This window comes from Eucalyptus grandis, chromosome 6, assembly GCF_016545825.1.
Source record: "Eucalyptus grandis isolate ANBG69807.140 chromosome 6, ASM1654582v1, whole genome shotgun sequence".
Classification (NCBI taxonomy): Eukaryota; Viridiplantae; Streptophyta; class Magnoliopsida; order Myrtales; family Myrtaceae; genus Eucalyptus; species Eucalyptus grandis.
Genome location: NC_052617.1, coordinates 55,865,441 through 55,887,398, shown reverse-complemented (window position 1 = coordinate 55,887,398; position 21,958 = coordinate 55,865,441). Strand labels below are relative to the sequence as shown.

At 38.1% G+C, this 21,958-nt stretch overlaps 1 protein-coding gene across 2 annotated transcripts; it reads left to right on the top strand.

Moving 5' to 3' along the window:
• The first annotated feature begins 744 nt into the window (after positions 1-744).
• On the top strand, positions 745-4,345 carry LOC104446152 (BTB/POZ domain-containing protein At4g08455). 2 transcript variants are annotated; one of them, XM_039315228.1, is made up of 3 exons: positions 747-1,154; positions 3,493-3,678; positions 3,769-4,345. In XM_039315228.1, the coding sequence occupies exons 1-3, from the start codon at positions 837-839 to the stop codon at positions 3,955-3,957; spliced, it is 693 nt and encodes a 230-aa protein (XP_039171162.1). In that variant the 5' UTR covers positions 747-836; the 3' UTR covers positions 3,958-4,345. The 2 variants fall into 2 exon arrangements, with proteins under 2 accessions (XP_018728723.2, XP_039171162.1); XM_018873178.2 differs by having other exon boundaries at positions 745-1,154; positions 3,493-4,345.
• The last annotated feature ends 17,613 nt before the right edge of the window (positions 4,346-21,958 follow it).

Here is a 21,958-nt window from a genome sequence, read left to right as displayed (position 1 = left end):
AATTGGAATTGAAAACCGCCCATTAATTCTGTGGAAACAATTAGGAATTGGATCGGTGTAGTCCAATTCCTAGGTTCAACCATGAAACTTGCCGAAATGTCTTTTAACAAATTCAATATTGCGTAAGCTTCTATTTATAAAAAACAAGAATATACTTATAATTAATATTAATGTATCAAATAATATATGTATTGGATAGGAAATGGACATTCATTGTATATGGAGATGTACTTACAATGTATGATACAAATGTATCATAATAAGTACATTAGATAAAATGAATATAATGAATATTCATTCATGTATTTTATAACAAACAATATTTTTATAACCAATATGTATTTTATTGGTTGCCTTTTCATTTTATTATATTATTAATAACATAGATTGCTTTAAATTTTGGCAGTAATCACTTCATGCTTGCCTCATACCATCGCATGGTTGAGTGCAAAAAAGCACGAATAGAACGAGAAAAAAAGAAAAAGGAAGAAGATACTTGGAATTGAGAATCACACACATATATATAGATATAGACACACACATATATATTTATATATAGGAGAAGTAAAGGAAACAGAAGTGAGATTGTACTTTCCTTAATAACATACTCAATTTGGAAGAGGGCTTCATAATTGTTAAAAATCTTCACGGAAACTGACTGGGGATGAATTATAAGGGCAAAATTAATCAAATCACAATAAAGATTTCAGCGTTGTTGCGAGGATTTACTTCCCATTATTATAGATATCCGACCTTAGATTTTATTTCGTTCAGTTCCCAACTCGTCTTTAACAGAACCTCTTTCTGTCGCAGAAGTCGAGTGGCTTCGCAAGCGAATGAGCTCTCTCCCTCAGCAAATGCGGCGACCCTGCAAGGAGTGCTGCAAGGATGAGTGCGTCACTCTCGATTCCAGCAGCACGTGCGAGGAGTGCCACGAGAAGGCCAAACAGACTAAGGAAAAGCTCAAGCGAGAGATCGAGAATTTGAAGGCCGAAGTCGCCTTCTTGAGTTTCTGGTCTCCGGCCGACCGCCACCACCACCACCTCAGCGGTGGCTCCTATGGCCCCGGGTTCACCGACGTAGTCTTGGTCGCTGCTAAGGACGGTCCCACAGGAGACCCGTCCACTCCGGTGCCGGCTCATAGGGCTATTCTGGTGAGCATGAATTGCTGATTTTGCTTTGATCTGAATTTTGGGTTTTTCTTTGTTTTTTCTTTTCTCCATTTAAATTTGGTTTTTCTTCTGCCTTTCTCTGATTTCCGTTTGAATTTTGGAACTTCGGAAAAAAGCGCCATTAGTTTGCAGTTGATTTTGGGTGGGTTCCTATGCTCTGTTTCTTTGTCCGAGTTCCACTAGCGGGTGTGTCTCGTAGGTGATCAATGGTTCAATTACGTCACAAAGAAATTTTAGAATAATTCCTGGTAAAAGTGGGGAAGATAGGATGCGGGGACGCTGTCTTTATGAGTCGTCTTAGTGATTAGCCAACGGAGGTATCCTGGATCTTTGTTCGATAGTTTTAATTTCTGCAAAGTACAGGCTTGACTGTGAAATAATGCGAAGGAAGAGTGTTATGAATTCAGTTGTCCAGGTCGAGCTATTAAGGTTTCTCAGATCTTTCATTTTAGTTGAGGCAGAGAGGAGTTATAAGAGGGGAAAGAGCAATGCTCATAGAGGATTTCTTTAGAAGTTTTGTCTTCATTTGGCTCTCGTGGGCATTCTTGCAAACGAGTAATGATAGTTTGTAATGATAGATTTAAGGGGAACCTGTGGTGTATTTGCTGTTGGATTTTTAAGAGGACTTTTATGTGTTCATGAGAATTTGGTTACATGGGATGTTGCTCACACAGTGGTACCTTGGCTTACTAGTCGACAGCAGTCACTCTCTGCCCTCGCCACTTGGAAATCCATGACAGGGTGGTAGCTTCAGTCTGAAAGCAAACAGTGCCCCAAAAGTGATATTACTTGAAAATATTGAGTTAGGGCTCGCATGATTAAGTGCTTCTGATACGCCAGAGGAAGTCTAGACAACCCCTTTAACAAGCTCGCCATCTTGAACTTTCATGCTGTCATATTCTTGAAGAACGTTACTTATGTTATTAATAGCTGAATGAAATCCTCTAGCCATCTCCTGCCCGTCAGTTAAGCCAGCCTTCATATTTCTCGTGCATGAGGATATCAATTAGAAGCAGCCACTTTAGAATTGGCAACACTGTAATGTAACAAACTTCGTTTCAGAAATGACTACGCTTGCTGCAAGCTACTCTTCGGAGATGCTTGGATGGGGGTCACATAAAAGATTTACATAATTACTATCCTCATTGTTGTGTATTGGAGCGAAGCTAACCAATTTATATGAAACTGCAATTATTCATCTTAGATTTATGCCTTTTGTCCACTTTAAATTTTATATAGTGGGTCACTACCAAACTAGTTCTGTTAGATCACTTCTTTCCTCCACAAACAACTAAATCATGAAGAGTTCTAAACATATGCATTCAATGATATATATTTTTGGTGATCTGGCCTCAAAAAGGATGTTGGACCTCTTCCTTCTCTCTTTTCTGGCCTCAAGAATTGCTTGGACTGGTCTTGGTCTTCTCTCTTCTTCACATAAACTTAACTTTTTGTGTTTACTTGAGTTTTCAAGATGTAATGCCAAAGTTGGCAGAGTAAATAGTTGTTGAGTGTGTATAATCAGCATTATCAACTCAATATGAATTTTGGTGACTCTTTATCTAGAGACTTGCTGTAAAATTCTGCCACTGTACATGCTTGTGGCCAGATATATATGGTGAAAATGGGGGTTGCATTTATATTTGGAACAGCATTCTGCTAAAGATGCACGTACATCGGACATTTTCACCAACAGATTGTCTTTTACTTCCTAGTCTGATGATAAACTCTCTCTTAGGTTGATCTTGAAGTTTTTATTCATCTATTCAGGCATTAGAAGTACATATTTGTTTTCTTGGACTGGCTTTCTAGATCAGAGAGATTCTCAATTTTATTTTGCAGTTGATCCTTAAATTTGCCTGGAATGTGGCTTTGTTGAGTTGAGTGGAATGTTGATCCCAATATGAAGTGACATGTTTAGTAACTGAGCTGCTGGATACTTCATTGATTATGACTCTTTCACAAGATTTGATTTAACTGATGCTTGAGCCACCAGATATGCATTTTGCCTGCTGCTCGGTGCATTTCAATGGACTTCTCAACTGAAAGATCACAAAAGCTTGAGTTATGGTCTTTCGCTTGGCATACAGGACTCATGAGCCCAACATAGTTTATGTAATTTTCGTAGATAATAACGATAGCAAGGACATGTTCAAAAGCTTTGCTTGCATGCTCATAATATTCATTTCAGGAGTTTCTTCAATTTAGCACACTCTGACACACATTGATAAGATGCATAAACATCTCCTATCAATCTACTTAGTTTCACCCTGCAAGAATTGCATTTCTAAGTGCTCTTAAATTTTCCTTTTACTATCAGGCTGGCCGGTCTGCAGTATTTAAAGCACTGCTCGAGAATGAGACGGAAGAAAGCCGAAATGGCACCATCAAGATAAGTGATGTGTCATACAATGCCCTCCGATTATTTGTTGGCTATCTCTATGTCGAAACATGCCTCGATGAGCAAATGGCGTGTGAGCTTCTGGTATTGGCTGAAAAGTATCAGGTGGAGTGCCTCAAAGCTTATTGTGAGAAGTTCCTGGTATCCAAATTAAATTGGGACAACTCACTCATGTGCTATGCCTTTGCGCACCAGCATAATGCGAACCGTCTGCTTGGGGCTGCCTTGTCCTTAATCATGGACAACTTGGATGGACTCAGACATCATCAAGAATACTTAGAACTCGTTGAAAAGGATCCATGCCTCGTGGTGGAGTTATATGAAGCAATTCTTGCAAAGCAGAAAAAAAATGCAGCGCCTAAGGATACTTTTGCGAAACAATAATCTTGTCTGGAGAAAGGTACTTCGTATCCACGAGAAGGGGGCCTTTTTAGTTTTAATGATCTTTTTCCTACAGGAATAGGACATTCTCAGTTGCAATAAAGTATCTCGTATTTTTCCCTTTGCCTTGGGCCATCTTGCAATACCTTCTACAGCTTGGCCCGCAGCAGTACCTTGACCAACTCCAGGTCCAATAGAAGCAAGCCCGACAGCTAACCCAGCAGCAATAACGGAAGGGGCAGAAATCAGTGGAGCATTTTTTGATTTACTAGTGAAAGCCATTCTTTATGTTCGGTACCATGCATGTGACTTTCGTTGGTTGATGTATGATAGGGACCAAACTTTGAAATTTTGCCATCTGAGCTCAGAGTTTATTTGTCTCTTTTCTTTAGGTTCTTTTGTTATTAAAAGAAGCGTTTTAAGCCTGAAAATCCTGCCTTTTACTTCGTTGAGGAGGCAATTGTGATATAGCGAAGAAATCCTCTAATGGACATGTAAAAGTTATGTAAGGAAGCATGATATAGGCTGATGGAAACTTATTATCTCGTGATGGAAACTTATTATCTCGTTGATGCAAGTGTTTTTCATTTCATAGATCAAACAGAACCAGTAAAAATTCTCTTCATTCTTGTATTTTCGATTGAGACAACTTATGATGCCTCCCATTGCTTTTCTGACTTGGGGCGGCAACTTCTTATTTGTACTCCCGCTTTCCTTTCATTAAAGCTAACTTAATTCCGCAACTTCTAGTGCAGACATTTGTTTTCTAGCAATACTTTGGATCTTGATCTGGGTGATGATATTATCATTTTGTTATCTGAAGCATTGGTTGAGATGGATGTTATCTTGAATGTTTATGCATATAAACTTGATACATCTCTACAACTTATATCATTGAGTATGAATAGTTCTGGCCTTCTTTTAAAGATATTTAATTTGGTAGGGGTACTTTTGTCTTTGTAATTGTTAAGAATCTTTATGGAAATTAATTATGAATAAGTTTCAAAGATAAACTTATTCAATTAAAAATAAAGATTTAGTTATAAAAATATCAATTTGCTGATTATTTTATTGTATTTTATTCATTATGCATGTCTGCATTTGCATGAAGACGTGGAGTGACCGCGCTTTCTGCAAGCGAAGTAGCTCTCTCGAAGCCCCACTGACCCGTCACCGACCTTAGCTCACTCAGCAAAATGCCGTGATGAGCGCTAGACACTTCCCTCGAGGGGAGTCCGAGTCATAGAGTGAATTTGTGCAGTGTAGGTAAATCTGTCAAAAGAGGGAGTCAGGTCGGGATGGGTTTGGATTGGATCATAAATGATCTGACTCAAGTCAACCCATTTAACTTGTTTACAACTCATTTATAGTGCAAATTTTTTTTACTCGTACTCGATCGATTCATTTAACTAAACCTAAGAAAATTTATTTCTTATGATTTTTTTAAAATGGTATTGCTAAAATACTTTTATGCTTTACAAATTTAATGGATAATTTTATGAATTTTTAAAAATCAAAATTTTAATTATTTTTATTTTTACTTTAAAAAAATATAATTTTCTTTTTCTCTTTTCTTTTTCTTCTTCTCCAGCTGGTGCCCAACCAAAGGTGAGCCTCGAACTCGTTGAGCTTGCTTGACACCGGTGAGCTCGAGTCTCACTAGATTGACGAGGCTTGAGTCGGGCTTGGCTGTCGCTAGCCATCATCATGGCAGCCACGGGCAAGGAAGGAGGAAGAAGAATGGAAAAAAAAAAGGAAAGAAAAAAAGAAATATAAAAAATAATTATAATTTTGATTTTTACGAGTTAGAGAGGAAGAAAAAGATTGTGAGGCTTGGGTTGGAAATGAGTTTTAAATCCAACCTATTTAAGACTCATGTTTTCAATTTAATTAGTCTCTTCTAAAAGTAAGTGATCAATATATGATCAATTTATGATTTTAAATGGGTAATATATGGGTCTAAGACTCATTTTGACATAGGTCTTGCAATGTGTAGCACGTCAAGTGTGATGCCTGGTTTTGCATGGAGTGTGACGAGAAGTTCAGTAAGGCTGCGTAAGAGCTCAAGTGATAGATCGGGGACTTGAAGGTCAAGAACTCATCGTTGAGATCCTGGATTGAGTTGTGACGGACCACAACCATCTCAATGACTTGTCTTAATTGTGTCATTTATCTTCCCAGATAATTCTTGAAAAGAAGACTCGTCTTTCGTAGCCACACTTTCGACGCCGAGAAATGTTACCCAAACCAATATCCATTGTCATGCTCCTTCTGGTTGTTTCGATTGGTCTTATTTGTCTCCCTGACTTGTCTCTTGGGTTCGTTCATTAAATGAAATATCAATGAATACGTTAATTAGGACGAAGTCGGAATCAAATCATACAGCGAGAGATGGAAAGTCTTGAGACTTAATAATGTACAAATGTTGTAGGGGAATTATGGGAAATCTCTGGAGTATTCTTTGCTTTGTATGTACGCCGTGCGTATTGGAGATGTGGCAAGTCGAGATTCACACACACGTCGCTCTCAGCCAATTTGTGCCGGGGATGTTAACATTGTTAAGATTTCAGCTAATCTGTGATTACAACATCCTCAAACGATAGTTTTTTACCATGGCCGATACTTGGAGAATGTATTGATTATAGTTAAGCTAATAGGCGATGTTAATTGCGTGCGAAGGAAACGGTGGATATACATTAAATCTCACTAAAGATTGAAAGCTTTCACATAGTTTATAGGCTTCGATTAATTCACCCCATCACGTTAGGTATAGCCTAAATCTAGTTGCTATCTCCACGTGGGAAAGAATGCCTACTACGTTTGTGCGATGATGATAATGAGGTATCGTGTTTTCATTTGTGGATTGACAAAATTAACAAATCTTTGTCTTAAGCCCAACATTTTTCATGTTATTCAAACTCTATAGAGAAGATTGCATCACAAGTCTTAAATCTTATGTACCAAACGCAAGCAGGCTCTTATCCTTTCGATTGATTCAATCAAGTCCTAAATTTTTACTAAAAGGTTCAATTAAATTCTAACAGTTTTAGTGGTTCAGTTGAATCCTAAATATTTACTAAAAAGTGTAATTAAATCTCAAAATTCATGTTTAGAAGGGCAATTTAAGGGTGCCACATAGGCAACTTTTAAGTTATAATTATGCCATTTTAAGTATTCTTTATCCAAAGGACTTGATTATACTTTTTGAAAATATGTTCATGACTTAATTAAACCGATTAAAAGGTTTAGCACTTATTGCATTACGTATATAAAGTTTAGAACTTCTAGTGCATTATTGATAAGAAAGTAAAACTTTTTCAATATTCCGTACTTATATTTTAAAATCTCGTCATTCAGTTTTATCAAACAAGCCATAAGTAACCCCTTGCTTGCTTATCCCAGCACGTGGTTTTTGAGTTAATTGACTCTTTTCAATTGATGTTAATTATCATAATCAAACAAATCTAATCTCATTAAAGTGCTGAACTTGGGAATTTTCAGCCTTAATTGGGTCATCAAACCAAACCTAACTAATGTCGCACAAGTAGGACCCATGAATTGAATTATTAACTTCTTTAAATATCCTATAAGAATTTCTACTTCACTTAGGTCTTGCTTAATAAAACTGAAAAACAAGCACTGATAATTTAATCATCGAATTTTAAATGCTGACAATTTTAAGTTTAGAGAAATGCACATAAAAAAAGTTATCGGTAGGTTTTACCAAGATTTTAATTACCATTAATTACTTTTCTTTTTCCATTATGAAAAAAAAAAAAAGGGATTGCTATAACCATATTAACTATTGAAAGTCAAACATTTTAGCACATGAAAACGGCCGATGTTTCCTTTGTGGTATGCGACAGATGATCTTAACATAATGCTCCATTAAAAACGTGAACTAAGCATGCGTCAGCGGATTCTATGAAATTTGCATGTCACCTTCCCGTTGAAAATTACACAGATGGATTGCCAAATTCTATACGACGGAGATGACCGGGAGCAAGTAAAATTATTTAGTCAAACAACACGTCCTTCTCACCACATAGTCAAGAAATTTTAAAAGATGCATGGAAGAGGGCGTTAATTTTCCGGAAACTCCAAGCAGTTAAGGCTTGCATGGTAACGTTTTATTTCTCCCGATTTTTGTTCTTTTGTTCCCAAAAAAAAAAAAGAACAAATATCTATTTGGTAATGCTAACTTTTTTTCTATTTCCCGGAATAGAAAAATTGTTGGGAATAGATTTAGAATAGAAACAAGAAAAAAAAAAAAAAAGTAGCTTCTTGTTTTTGAAAATAATTTCTAGAAATGAGTTCTCTTTTTTTTTGCCCTATTTTTCTTTTGTTCTTCTTTCTTGTTGCAGCCATCGTTGGCCGCTTGCCAATCGTCGGCCACCTCCGGTTGCCCGTGGCCACCGGGCGGTGCCACCGTCGGCAATTGCTGGCAATGGTCGCCACCGCTCATAGCCCACCAATTGACAATCGCCATCATTCATCGGCAGCCTGCTTTGTTGCCAACCGCCACACGATCGCCGCTGTTGCAGCACGACCGGCCGACCGCTGCCGCTGACTGTGTCGTGCGACGATCATGTGGCGATCGTGTGGCGGTCGTGCGACGGTCATGCGACGGTCGTGCGGTGGTTGTACGGGCGGTTGGCAATCCGTGAGTAAGAAGAAAAAACAAATAAATACAAAAATTTATAAATTTTTATCAAACACATTTCTATTATTTTTCTATTCCAAGAATAGATTTTTTTTTTTATAGTTACCAAACACCTTATTTTACTAAGAAATTGTTCCTGAAGTAAACATAAAAAAGAACTATTTCTGAAAAGAAATAGTTCTCCGGAATAGAAACGTTACCATGTGCACCCTTAATTGCACAAAGAATTTTAATGGATAGGTTCTAAACAAATGAAATGACTCCATGTCTTCACATTTTCGGAGGTTGTTTTGCACGTTATTTGAATGAAAGTCCAATGACCAAATAAATTTTTGGGGCTCATTGGCCGGAATATCCAAGGTCGGGTGAACCAATTGAAAGCGAAGTCTAGATTTAAGGATACGATTGAAGAAAATTGGAATGCAATGTATCTTGGATGAGAAAAAGAACAAAGTTTGATAATCCCACTTATAAGTAAAACCTGAACTGAATTATAATCTCTTTATCCGCAAGAATTTGGTTTGTCCAAAATTTCCTGTGCAAGGCTCAAATTTCACCTAAATCATAGTTTAGATGAATCCAATGACCAAAAATATAGCATAGATAGTTTGTTTTTAAGAAGGAGAAAAAAACACAAGCATTTGGCAACCTGTAAAAACCATGGTTATATCCGTCCAGATCCATTTTGTAAGATCAAGCAACTGTAATGAAAACACTACAATAAAAGTTTGTTGTTGAAGTTGAAAACACTTCACTAACATAACTGTGCGTGATTGTATTTAAAGAAACAAATCTAAAACCCATTTATGGTCAGAAGTATCTTTGGGCGCTGTAGGCATTTCCAGGTTCTCAGAACATGCTTGGTTAGAAGTATCCTCAGTAGCTGCAGGTATCCCCATCTTATCAAAATAAGCTTCATTTATCTCCACCACAAGTTTCGGTTGCCCTTCAATGATTTCTAAATATTTAGGATGTCCTCAATAGTCATTCATATTCTCCACAATTATTGACAAGGCCGCCTGAAGGAGAACCTTTGCATTGTGTTGATGTGCAAAGGCATAGCTCCTAATTGAGTTCTCCCAATTTAATTTTGACATCACGAAATTTTCACAATGAAAGGCATCACTTGGTATTTGTCAGCCAAAGCCAGAAGCTCCAAGCATTCTGCTCATCATCCATGCACACCTCTGCGGTGTATAGATATTTCACGAATGTTTGAAGGACATTAATCGACGTGTCGCTGATGTTGACCACAGCTTGCTTTCTTGCATCTCACTCGAGAGCATCACTTTAAAAACTTCAGACCGGCTAGCCTGTAAATTCAAAGTTGAAGAGAACTCAGAAATTCTCGCAGTGTGAGAAATTAAATTTTCTTCATTTGGATCATATTTTTAAAAGTTTGAATGATAAACTTTTCGTAGATGCAAAAATTGCGTTGATTGAATGTTGCAAGGAAAAATTATGCAAAACAAAATCTAAATTTGGGTACGATTTTATTTAAGGTTTGGTTTTTAATTTTAACAAAAAAATGTTATTGTGATCCATTATGACACTTCTAGCGTCCAATTTATTTTGGCATATTCCTAGATTGTGGTTTGCAATTTGTGCCTATTTCGGTGAAGCCAAGTCATACCCAAACGGAGATCACAACTAGAGCAAAGAAAAATCGAAAGTTCAAATTAGAGCAAAATCAGAAACGATTGTTGACCTCCAAGTCTTCCATCTCTTGCTTGAGCCCTTACACGGACTTGCTGAACTTGTTATAGTACTCCTGACAAAACCAAGCGGCTTGCGTGAGGTGTCCCGCCATGCATGCACTTGGTGTCTTTTCGGAGCAATTGTGTCCAGTCCAATTGCAATAGCAATAACATCTTGTTAAAATGGGTAAATGAATAAGGGACTGCTTGCAATCTTAAGATCCATCAACACCCCCATTAAATATTTCACAATTTATGAGAATATGTACTATAATAAACCAACTTCCTCAATAACGTATAGTGGGTGTGGAAGGTTTTAAATTAAGATGAGAATGTGGAGGGTTTTTTTTTAATTAGGAGGAGTTGCATTAGTGGTTCAAACTAAAACCAAACTCAAAGGCAGCTGTCGTTTAATGTGAATCATAGTCATACAAAAACTTACCACAACCTATCTACCAAATCAGCATCTTGCCACCGGTTACATTTGGCAACGAAATAACAAAGAAGACAAAACTAACTTTACATATAGATAAACCACATTAAAGAAAATATTACTAGCTATTCAAGAAAAGTTTAAGCTTGGCTATAATACCATGAGAGTTTTTGTGGGATTACTGCTAATGTTCTAAAAATTTAAGTTATTAGATGAGTGCGTGATTTATTATTTAAATATTCTAACAATAAGTAGAAAAGAACAAACAGAAAAAAAAAAATCGAGCCCAACATGTAGCGAACAACATCCTATAAAATGGAGCTTAAAATGCTAAAAGATAAAAGAAAGTGACCAAAAAAAAGGTCTAAAGTGTCCAATTATATCATATTTTGAAAAGTTCGAATGATAGCCTTTCCGTGGATGCAAAAATCGTGTTGATTAAATGTTGTAAGGAAAAATTTAATCTAAATTTGGGTATGATTTTTTTAATATTTGGGTCTTAATTTTAACTACAAAAACATTATTGTGAATCCATTGTGACAATTCTAGCGTCAGTCCAATTTATGTTGGCAAATGCCCAGACTCCGATTTGCAATTTGCGCCTAGTCCGGTAAAACCCCAAAATATTGAATCACCACAAGCTATGCATTCAACAATCTAGCCTTGGAAATATCCCTTATCAAACTATTAAGATTTTTTGAACTACATTTCTAAGCACTCTTCGACTGACCAAGTTCATCTCCCTGCCGATGTCCACTTGATCGTCGAGGATGGTTCCGAGGGGACTCCGCCGATGCGGATCCCAGCCCACATACTCATTTTGGTCAGCATCACATTAGCATTTTCTTTGATTTAAATTTTTGGATTTTTCTTTGATTTTGCTCGATCTGATTTGAGAAACCGACGATAGGTTTAGTTAACAGCAATTAAGGTTTGTATTGCATTTGTGGTTGGATTTGAATTTTCATTCGCACTCCAAGCTATTTTGGTAGATAAGGATGGTCTGAAAGGGATTGTGCTATGAAATCTCGTTGTCCGATTCTAAATACAGCGGTACCTAGGCTTAATAGTTATTCCTCACATAAACGAGTTCTGTTACAAGTTTAGGCGGATTGAATAGTTGTCGAGTACATTGGCATTATCAATTTCTGCGATTGTTTATTCTGCCACTGTAGTTTCCTGAATTTTCTCTTCCCCTCTCTATTTAAAATTAGGGTTCGATCCCTAGTTTTGAGAGCAATGTTGGAGCATCCAAATGGAAGAGAACCGGAGTGGCGAGATTCATATAAGGGACTAAGGGACTCCTCACCTGAGGCCGTCAAAGCCTTTGTCGACTACCTTAACTCAGCTAAAGTATTCCTTGATTACCAACTGGCTTCGGAGATGTTGAAGTTAGCTGAGAAGTATGGGGTCATGCAGTTGAAGAATGATTTTGAGAAGTTCATAGTGTCTCATCTAAATTGGGAGAACTCGATATTTAGTTATGCGATTGTGCACATGCACAATGCAAAGCTTCTCCTTGAGGCCGCTGAGTCCTTAATAAAAAAACAACTTGGCTAAATTGAGAAACCATCCAAACTATCAAAGACTTGGTAAGGATAATCCAGCCATTGCATTCAAGATGCTTGAAGCATGTTTTCTTAGTAGTCAATACTTCTGCATGATATAGGCTGATTGAAGCTTCTCATCTTCTTGTTGTTGCTGACTGAAGATTCCTTGGTTTGGGCCGAAGAAGCAATGTCACTTGATCATTATCAAACTGACTGTAATCTTTTTTGTCCGTGAGGATCCCACCCCGAGCGCCTTCTACTTCTAATAGGCCATGAACTAGATCAGAATCATTCTTAACGAGTCCATAAGAAGTGATCTCATTTTTTTCATCGGGTCCGAGTAGAGACCAAGGTCTTGAGCTATCGATCCGGCGAACAACTCAAAAGATAAAGAAGTATCGTTAATTTCTTCATGCTCGTTCCAAGTTCGAAGTACCATTTGTACAAATAAGAATCCCCTTCGTTACATGATTTCTTCTTCATATAGATAGATATAGGATCTATGGGGCAATTACTTAGAAGTACATTTTGTGCAACAGCCCTTCCTATCTGATAGAAAATGATCCCATGATCCTGAACCGATCTTACCTGGGATCGCAAATCCCAAGTTGTCTATGAAGAGCAGATCTAATTGTATTAGTGTCTAGAATTGATTTCTTTTGTGTAATACTAATCGATAGGGCCTCATTGGTAAGTACTACAAGATCTCGTACATTGGAACCCATGGTTATGGACCCGAATCCATTAGTATGGAACATCTTCTTTTCAAGTGAAATCCCCTAGTATATGAAAGGGTGAAAAAGTGCTTTCGTTGTTGTGGAATAAGAAGCCTTCGTATCTTAATGCATGTATTTAATTTATTCGGAGCTATTAGAGCGGGATCCACTTTTTGGGGAACTTCTCACCGTGTCCAAATTAAATTGGGACAACTCTCTCGAACTATGCCTTTGCGTATCAACAAAATGTGAAGGTTATATGAAGCATGTTTTGACAAGCTAGGAATGACTACAACACCTAGATACTTCTAACCAACCGTTGAAAAATCTAATTATAGATATGGATGGTTTGAAAATAAATCTAATTATAGATATGGATGGTTTGAAAATAAATCTAATTATAGATATGGATGGTTTGAAAATAGGATTGGTGAGAGTATTCTTCTAGAGAGTGAGGCACATTGAGAGATAATGCTTTCTATTACTCAAATAGTTGGATTGATACAAATGAGGCGATAGCTCTCTTATTTATATGAGAAATTTCCTAATTACAACCGTTGATTCACTATAGATCTAATGGTGGAGATTGCATCACCCTATTCACCAACTGCCTGTATTTATGTCGAGAATACTCTAGAATTCGACACATTTACCGTATCGCCCATCTCTAAGATGTTCTAGAAATCCTAGGAAACTTGGTCCATCTTCTTGGTTACACACGGCTCCTTGTGCATAAGAAGCCTCAATACCACTACACTTAGTCGGAACACTTTTGTTTCTTTATGCTTACCATTTAGGCATTTCCAAATTCCTCATAGTGCTAGGAAGAACAAGGAATAAATTTGGAGGGTAAAAGGTGTTGCCTAATGTTGTCATTTTGAATTTAGATAACATCCATCCTAACAAATGCTTTAGATCAGAAAATGAAAATAACATTACGATGATCAAGATCCAAAGTAGTACTAGAAAACAAACGTCTGTACTAGAATTCGCGGGTAAGTGATTTAAATGAAAGGAAAGCAAGAGTAAAAATAAGAAGTTACAACCCTAAGTTGGAAATGGAAAGAGTTATAAGTTGTTTTAATAAAAAAAATACAAGAATGAAGAATTTTTACTAGTTCTCTTTGATCTTTGAAATAAAAAGTACACGTGTTAACGATAAGATAATAATTTTGATATGTCATGCTTCCTACATGACTCCTAAATGTCCATTAGAGGATTTATTCACTAGCATAATTACCTTCTTCAAGAAGTAGAATGTAGGATTTTCAGGATTAAGAACTTCTTTTACTAACAAAGAACCAAAAGAAAAGAAACAAATGAATTCTGAGCTTAGATGGCAAATTTTTAAAGTTTGGTCCCTATCATACATTAATCAAATGTAACCCAAATAAATGGTTGTAGTAAATTAGAAGATCCTCCCCAAAATAGTGATATGTTGACTTCCAAATTTTGGCTATTTATTTAAGATTTGTTTGCACCAAAATTAGGGATTGATTTTAACCCCTAAAAAGAAAAAAAAAAAATCAATTAAATTGTATAACATATAGATTTTAGAAGCCTTTGCATTAAGAGTGATAGCATTAATTAAAATTTGTTAAATTAAAAACTTATAAAAAATAAGAAAAAAATCAATGAAAAGAATTAAAAGATTAATAAGAAAAAAATTAAAAAAAATTAAAAAATTAATTGTTAAAAAGAATAAAGAAGAAGAAGAAGAAGAAGAGGAGGAGGAGGCGGAGTCGGGCCGGGTGGACCCGCCCCCTATTTCTTTTCTTTTCTTTTCTCGGGTGGACCCGGCCTACTCCCTTTTTCCTCTTCCTTTTTCCTCGCGCGGACCGGCCCATCTGCTTACCCTCCAGCCCGGCCCGTGCGCTGGTCTTCTTCTTCCTCTTCACGCTGTTCACGCTTCTGCAAAAGAAAAGCAAAGCACAAGTCAGAGGAGGCAGAGGATCGCGAGGAGGGGCAGGTAGCGGCATGATCCACGGATCGGGTGATGCAAGCCTAGGGAGGCTTTCTCAAACAATAGGATCGGGAGAGTGACTCGCGCAAGAAACGGGACGAACAGTAATTTCAGCACTGCGCAAGCTCAGGAGAACAGTCGTATCTTTGTCGATATAGATCGGATCGACCTGATTCCAAAGCCAAATGAACAAAGACTTCTGGATCTACAATTTATGTGTTTTGGGTTTTCTGAAATAAGTACTGTAGGATAGTCGAAATTGGGTTGGAAGTAACGAACAGAACAGGAAAAGATAGGAACTTCGTTGGTTGCTCTTCTAGGCCTCCAAGGAAGTTGAAAGGGACACCGATTCTTCTAGATCGATGACTGCAACTCTTCAAGGATGCAGATTTCGAAAGCTCCGACTCTTCAAGGACGGAGTGAAAACTCTTCTAGGTTTTCAAGGGTTGAACTCTTCAAGGTTCATGATACTTGCTTCAAGCAAAGCTTTTCATTAATCAAAAGTTGTCTGTCTTCTACAAGGGATTGGATGGCTTATATCATCAAAGAAATAAAAACAGAGCATAGAAACTTGAAAGCATTAAAGAGCCTAGAAACTAGAAAAATAATAAAGAGCCTAGGAACTAGAAACTAGTAAAAGAGCATGGAAACTATAAGCTAGTAAATGCGTCACGCGAGCTTCAAGTGTCTTTCAAGCTTCCGGGATGGACTCGAGATGTCGTTATGGCTTCTCGGTTTCGTCGAGCTTTAATGCGGGCCGATTTTCTTGGTCGAGGAGCCGGTCTTCAATGTGGGCTGCATCATCCTCCCCATCTTTAAAAGAATTCGTCCTCGAATTCTTGCCATCATCATCGAAGAATCTCCCACCCTACTAGGTGCCAACGTAATCTTCTTGCCTCCAAATTCAAAGAATATGTATTTCGATAACCGTCATGCATAGTCCTCCTATCGAATTGCCATGGTCGACCAAGAATAATGTGACTCAGTGCCTTTCTTCAACCACGACATTTTATAAGGCGTAGGGTGCGTTTTTAATTCCAACTTCAGATTGTTTGCCGCTACTTCAGAAATTATATTCTCACAACAACCAGAGTCAATAATTAATTGACACACCTTTCCCATGATTGTGCAAGCAGAATGAAAAATATTGGTACGCAACCACCTATCTCCAATGTCGTCTCGAGGGAGTAAGAAAATTTTTCCTCACCATAAGAAGTTCGCGGTGTCGGCATGCACTATTTGTTCATCATCCGCAGCTTCTTCATCATTTTTCAACTCCTCTTCAAGTGGATTCTCAGCATTCTCATCAGAATCATCATCCACCAAAAAGGCTTTACCGATTGGTCGATTCTTATTGATTCGACAATTGCTAGCACGATGACCCAACTCCCCACAAGAATAGCAACGTATTTCGGATGTAGCAGGTTGATTCGAAACATGGGGTTGAGTAGAAGGCTTACTAGCAGATTGCTGTCTCCGAGAATGAGAGCGCTCCATTTTGAGTGCCCGTTGGTGTGCATCTCCTAAGTCCCAAATGTCGAGGACTTCCAAGGCGTCTTGAATGTAAAATTGAAGACCGTTCAAGTATTTGTTCACAAGCACATCCTCTGGGTCCTGGATATTATTACGAATCACCAACTCATTGAATTCATTGGTGTATTGGTCCACCGTTCGCGTACCTTGTGTTAGATTTTGGTACCGTTGGTAGAGCTCTCTCTTATATCCTTTGGGGAGAAAATATTTTTGAATCTTGCCCTCCATCTTTCTCCACGAAGTGATTGGTGCTTTGCCAACGGATTGGCGAGTTTGTTTTTCACGTCTCCACCAAGCAATCGCCTTGCCTCGGAATCGCATAGCAATGATCCCAACGCGACGATTCTCCGGAACATTCCGATGCTCAAACACCTCATTCACAAGTGTCAGCCAATCAACAATTTCATCAGGAGACTCAGTACCTGTAAATTCTGGAACATCTTTCTTGACTTCCTTTTCCCAATCGGGCTCACGAATATGTTGTAAACGATGTCGAACATGCCTCCGACCGTGAATAGATTGAACACTTTCCGAAGAGGAAGAGTCACCACGGGAATTTTCAGTCCTGGAACGGGGTGGAGAATTATTTGCTTCAGCCCTCAATCGCTGAACTTCTTGCGTCAGTTCGTCAATTTGTTGTTGCATATTCTCAGCGAGTGTGTGCAATTCATTGAGGGGAACGGTTCTGCCGCCACGACGCCTTGCTTGTCTTGGAGGCATTGTCCTCTCCTCCAAAGCTCTGATACCAAATGATGCAAGCCTAGGGGAGGCTTTCTCAAACAATAGGATCGGGAGAGTGACTCGCGCACAAGAAACGGGACGAACAGTAATTTCAGCACTGCGCAAGCTCAGGAGAACAGTCGTATCTTTGTCGATATAGATCGGATCGACCTGATTCCAAAGCCAAATGAACAAAGACTTCTGGATCTACAATTTATGTGTTTTGGGTTTTCTGAAATAAGTACTGTAGGATAGTCGAAATTGGGTTGGAAGTAACGAACAGAACAGGAAAAGATAGGAACTTCGTTGGTTGCTCTTCTAGGCCTCCAAGGAAGTTGAAAGGGACACCGATTCTTCTAGATCGATGACTGCAACTCTTCAAGGATGCAGATTTCGAAAGCTCCGACTCTTCAGGACGGAGTGAAAACTCTTCTAGGTTTTCAAGGGTTGAACTCTTCAAGGTTCATGATACTTGCTTCAAGCAAAGCTTTTCATTAATCAAAAGTTGTCTGTCTTCTACAAGGGATTGGATGGCTTATATCATCAAAGAAATAAAAACAGAGCATAGAAACTTGAAAGCATTAAAGAGCCTAGAAACTAGAAAAATAATAAAGAGCCTAGGAACTAGAAACTAGTAAAAGAGCATGGAAACTATAAGCTAGTAAATGCGTCACGCGAGCTTCCAAGTGTCTTTCAAGCTTCCGGGATGGACTCGAGATGTCGTTATGGCTTCTCGGTTTCGTCGAGCTTTAATGCGGGCCGATTTTCTTGGTCGAGGGAGCCGGTCTTCAATGTGGGCTGCATCATCGGGTCACGCCGCCAGGCAAGCTGGCAATGGCAGAGGCCATGCGCACTTGCCCGGTTGCCCTTAAAGGCGAGGGGGGCTCGCTTGTTTCAAAGAAAAGAAAAGAAAAGAAGATGAAGGAGAGAAGCTTGAGTGGAGCCAAGGGGAGAAAGATAAAAGGTGGGAGAGAACTGGCCGTGAGAAAGAGGGGGTTTTAGAGGAGAGCGCTCCGGTTCCTCTACGAGGATCGCCGGCAAATCTCTTCCCCCTGTTGTCCGTTCATACGCTCCCTCATCACCAAAAAAACGTCGCAGAAGCCAGGCTCAAATCGATGAGAAAGGACGAGTCCAGCTCAAGCCTTCACGGAGATAGTCGATTACGTCTCGCTTCAAAAGCCGGGTACCCTTCGTTCTCAAGTGTTCTGTTCTGCGATGCTTTACTGAGTTTGAGGGTGCTGGGCTTAATCGAAGAGGTAATGGATAAAAGCTTGCGGAACCAAGCCTGATTTGCGGTGATTCATGCTGGTTTAGAGTGTTATCTACCATGTTTAGATGAAAAATTACATTAAACTCGAGTTCGAAACTCATATCAAAGTGCACACCACTTGTTCGATGATTTATATAGTAAATTTAAATAATGAAACTGTTTAATTTTTTAAAATTGAAAAAATGTAATGAAAAACAAATGATGTGAAAAGCTAACTGAAATGAGAATTAAAGAGAAAGAAACTATTTAAATTTGCTCTTCTTATCTGCATTGCATTTTCATTACCTTGTCAGTTCGTATGTAGTAGTCCTCCTAACATGATTCGGTATTGTCATCAAAACTTTTCTAAGACTTGCATACGGTTATCTCATTAAGTTGGATATTTGATATTGCCTTTGTTGTGAAGAAGATTCTTATTTCGCTTAGAGCCTTCAAATATCAAGTACTTTCAATCGCAATCGCAATGCAAGGAGTTTTCTTGTGAAATGGTTATGCGATGGATACTCAGCAGCAATAAGGCTTACTGAAAATTGTTTTACGAGGATTACACTAAATAACTAAAGTTTTTTTTTTTTTTTTGGTAAAAGCTAGATAACTAAAGTTAATAAGGCAATTAAACTAAAATGATTAAAACTGTTTTTTTTTTTTTTTTTTTAATAATAATTTCCTGTGCAGATGTTGACGCTTCCTAAAATCGCTCTGTTGCTTTCGTTCTAGGTTTGGTGCTAGCTGTAATCTGAGCTTGTAAAATGGAATTTGGCCAAGCAAGCTTGGCCAGTTCAAGCTTGATTGACGAAGCAGAGCTCAAGAAGAAGAATGGGAGAATAAGGGTAAGATTCTTGTGCATATCCTCCTCTGTTTTGGGGGTGAAATGTGAGGAAATATTAGCTCTGAAAACTCGTCTGTGCGCTTGCGTTTGGCTAGATGCAGGCTCGCGTGCATGGCATTGATGTGCAGCATCGCAATTTACTGCCTTGCGAGCTGGTTCTGTCTTCTTTAAAGATGGAGCGTGGCAAATAAGGGTGTATTCTCTAGAAGAGGCTGTGCTGTTCGCGTGCCTGTGAATTTCTGTGAACAGCTTTAGTTTATATTTAGCTTTGGAATGTATTGGTACAGGGGACACAAGTTGGCTGCGGGATCATTAAAGAAGATGGAATTAGCCACAAGTCATTCCTAGCTGATCATAGAAAAAACGCTGGAGCATGCCTACTTGCCTTGCAGGTTAAAATATGCCCTGTAGTTCCTATATTTCTGGTTATTAAATGACTTTGCATTCTCATCTCGAGAAAGGGATCGAGAAAATCATGGTGGTGAGTGTGCTTTCGAATCAAAATGAGAGCCTTGATTCATGGCATTTCAGTATTCTTTTAAAGAAGATAGAATCGGTCATTTCAGATTCTGAACAAGTCACTTCAAATAGAGATTCATATTCCACTCAACTCAACTAAGGCTCATTCGAGCAAATCAAAGGAATCAAATGCACTAAAAATTGAGGATCTCTCGTTTAGAAGTCTAGTCCAAGCAAACAAATATGTACTTATAATGCCTGAATAGATGAAAGCTAATTCAAAAACCCCAAGATCAACCTTAGAGAAAGTTTGACATCGGACCAGGAAGTAATCTTTTAGTGAGAATGCCCTATCGAGGTGCATCTGTACGAACATGCACTTCCAAAAGTAATTTCAACTCCTGTTATCACCATATAAATCCAGCTAGAAGCATGTACAGTGGCAGAATTTTACCACAAGTCTCTAAATAAATATATGCAGAAACTCATATTGATTTGATAATGCGAACTTTATATGCTCAAGAACCATTTGATCTGCCTAGCGTTACATCTTGAAAAACTGGAGTAAACATAAAACGGTGAAGTTTAGGCTCCAGAACAGACAAGACCAAGGCCAATCCAAGCAATTATTGAGACCATAGCGAAAGAAGAAAGCGGTCCAACATGCTTTTTGAAGGCCCAATCACCGAAAAGATTGACTGTCGAATGCATATGTTAAAGATTGAAGTTCAAGATGTCAAAAAACGTACTCACAATCACAAGATTTATCTAGCATATAGCTCGTCGTCTTTTCTTACGTCTCCCGAGTAAAGTTGCGTTTTTACACATGAATATAAGCAATAAACAAAAAAAAGTAAGGAAATAATCGGAGGGCAAGTAATGAGTAATAGACATATTATATACGGCACTAAAATTAATGGCGTAGTGGCTAACGTGGCTAATTATCACAATGGAGGAGGATTTATATAGTAAATTTAAATGATGAAACCGTTTAACATTTTAAAATGCAAAAAGAATGTAAAAGAAGCAGATGAATACAAAAGTTAACCGAAATGAAAATTAAAGATAAATGAACTATTTAATTTTTATCTAATTTACATTACATTTTCCTTTCCTTATAAGTTGGTGTATGTAACTGGGGTCCTCCTGACATGATTCGGTATTCCGATAAAGAAAACATTTCTATGACCTGCACTTAGTTATTTCATTACGTTGGAAATTTGACATCGCCCGTGTGAAGAAAATTCTAAAAATAGGAAATTTAATAAGTCAATGTATGAGACAATTTGAGGGAGGCAATTTACACAAACTAAATAATGATGACTCGATTTGTACTGAATTAAAGATACTCGTGAGCAAATCGGATTGCTAAAGTTTGGTATCATGGGGTTGTAAATTGCCACAAAGAAAAATGATGAGATTTCAAAACATTAGAATGTGAAGGGACGCGTTAAACTCCACGGAAACATAACGCAATTAATCTCTCCCTAACACATTGGGCCGATAGTTACGTTTGCAAATCTCGTCTCTCCACATCTCCAGTATGACTGGCATACGTACAAAACAAAGAATGCACAGAGATTCCCCACTAAACCCCCCCTACAATATTCGTACATAACAAGTCCCAAGAATATCCATCGATCACTACATAATTTGATTCCAACTTTGTCCTGATTAAAGTGGTAATTAATATTCCAATTAGTGAACGAACCCAACAAAGAAGTTAGTGAGATCCGTCGTACCAATTAAAAAAAAAAAAAAAAAAAAAACGAGAAGGAGCATGCCAAAGTTGAGTCGGCACGTTTTCTCAGCGTCAAAAGCGTGTCTTACCATGGACCACTCTTCTTTCCAAGAATCATCTCGGAAGATCAATGGCATAATTCTATAAATGAGAGAACAAAAATAATACGTGTTGATAAAAGCATGTAAGCGTTGCTCTTATCTTCTCCATCTAAAAGTCAATAAAATTCCAAAACAAGAAAATATCAATTCAGCTTTCTAAGGTCGCTTCTTCGACGAAGCTTCTCGCTAACTTCCACGAAACCCTAAAAACCACAATCTTCTTCCAAGTTCCTGCTGTGCACGTACGCACACAACCGTACCACGGAGGCTCGATGCGTGTATAAATAGACCGGTGGAGTCTTTGAATTCGAATTGTCGTCTCACGGCGC

What these genes read in the sequence shown, in the direction of transcription:
- LOC104446152 (XM_018873178.2), top strand. Translation starts at nt 837, where the DNA reads ATGAGCTCTCTCCCTCAGCAAATGCGGCGACCCTGCAAGGAGTGCTGC. An exon ending in CGGCTCATAGGGCTATTCTG is followed by an intron (nt 1,155 to 3,492) that starts GTGAGCATGAAT and finishes TTTTACTATCAG; the next exon opens with GCTGGCCGGTCTGCAGTATT.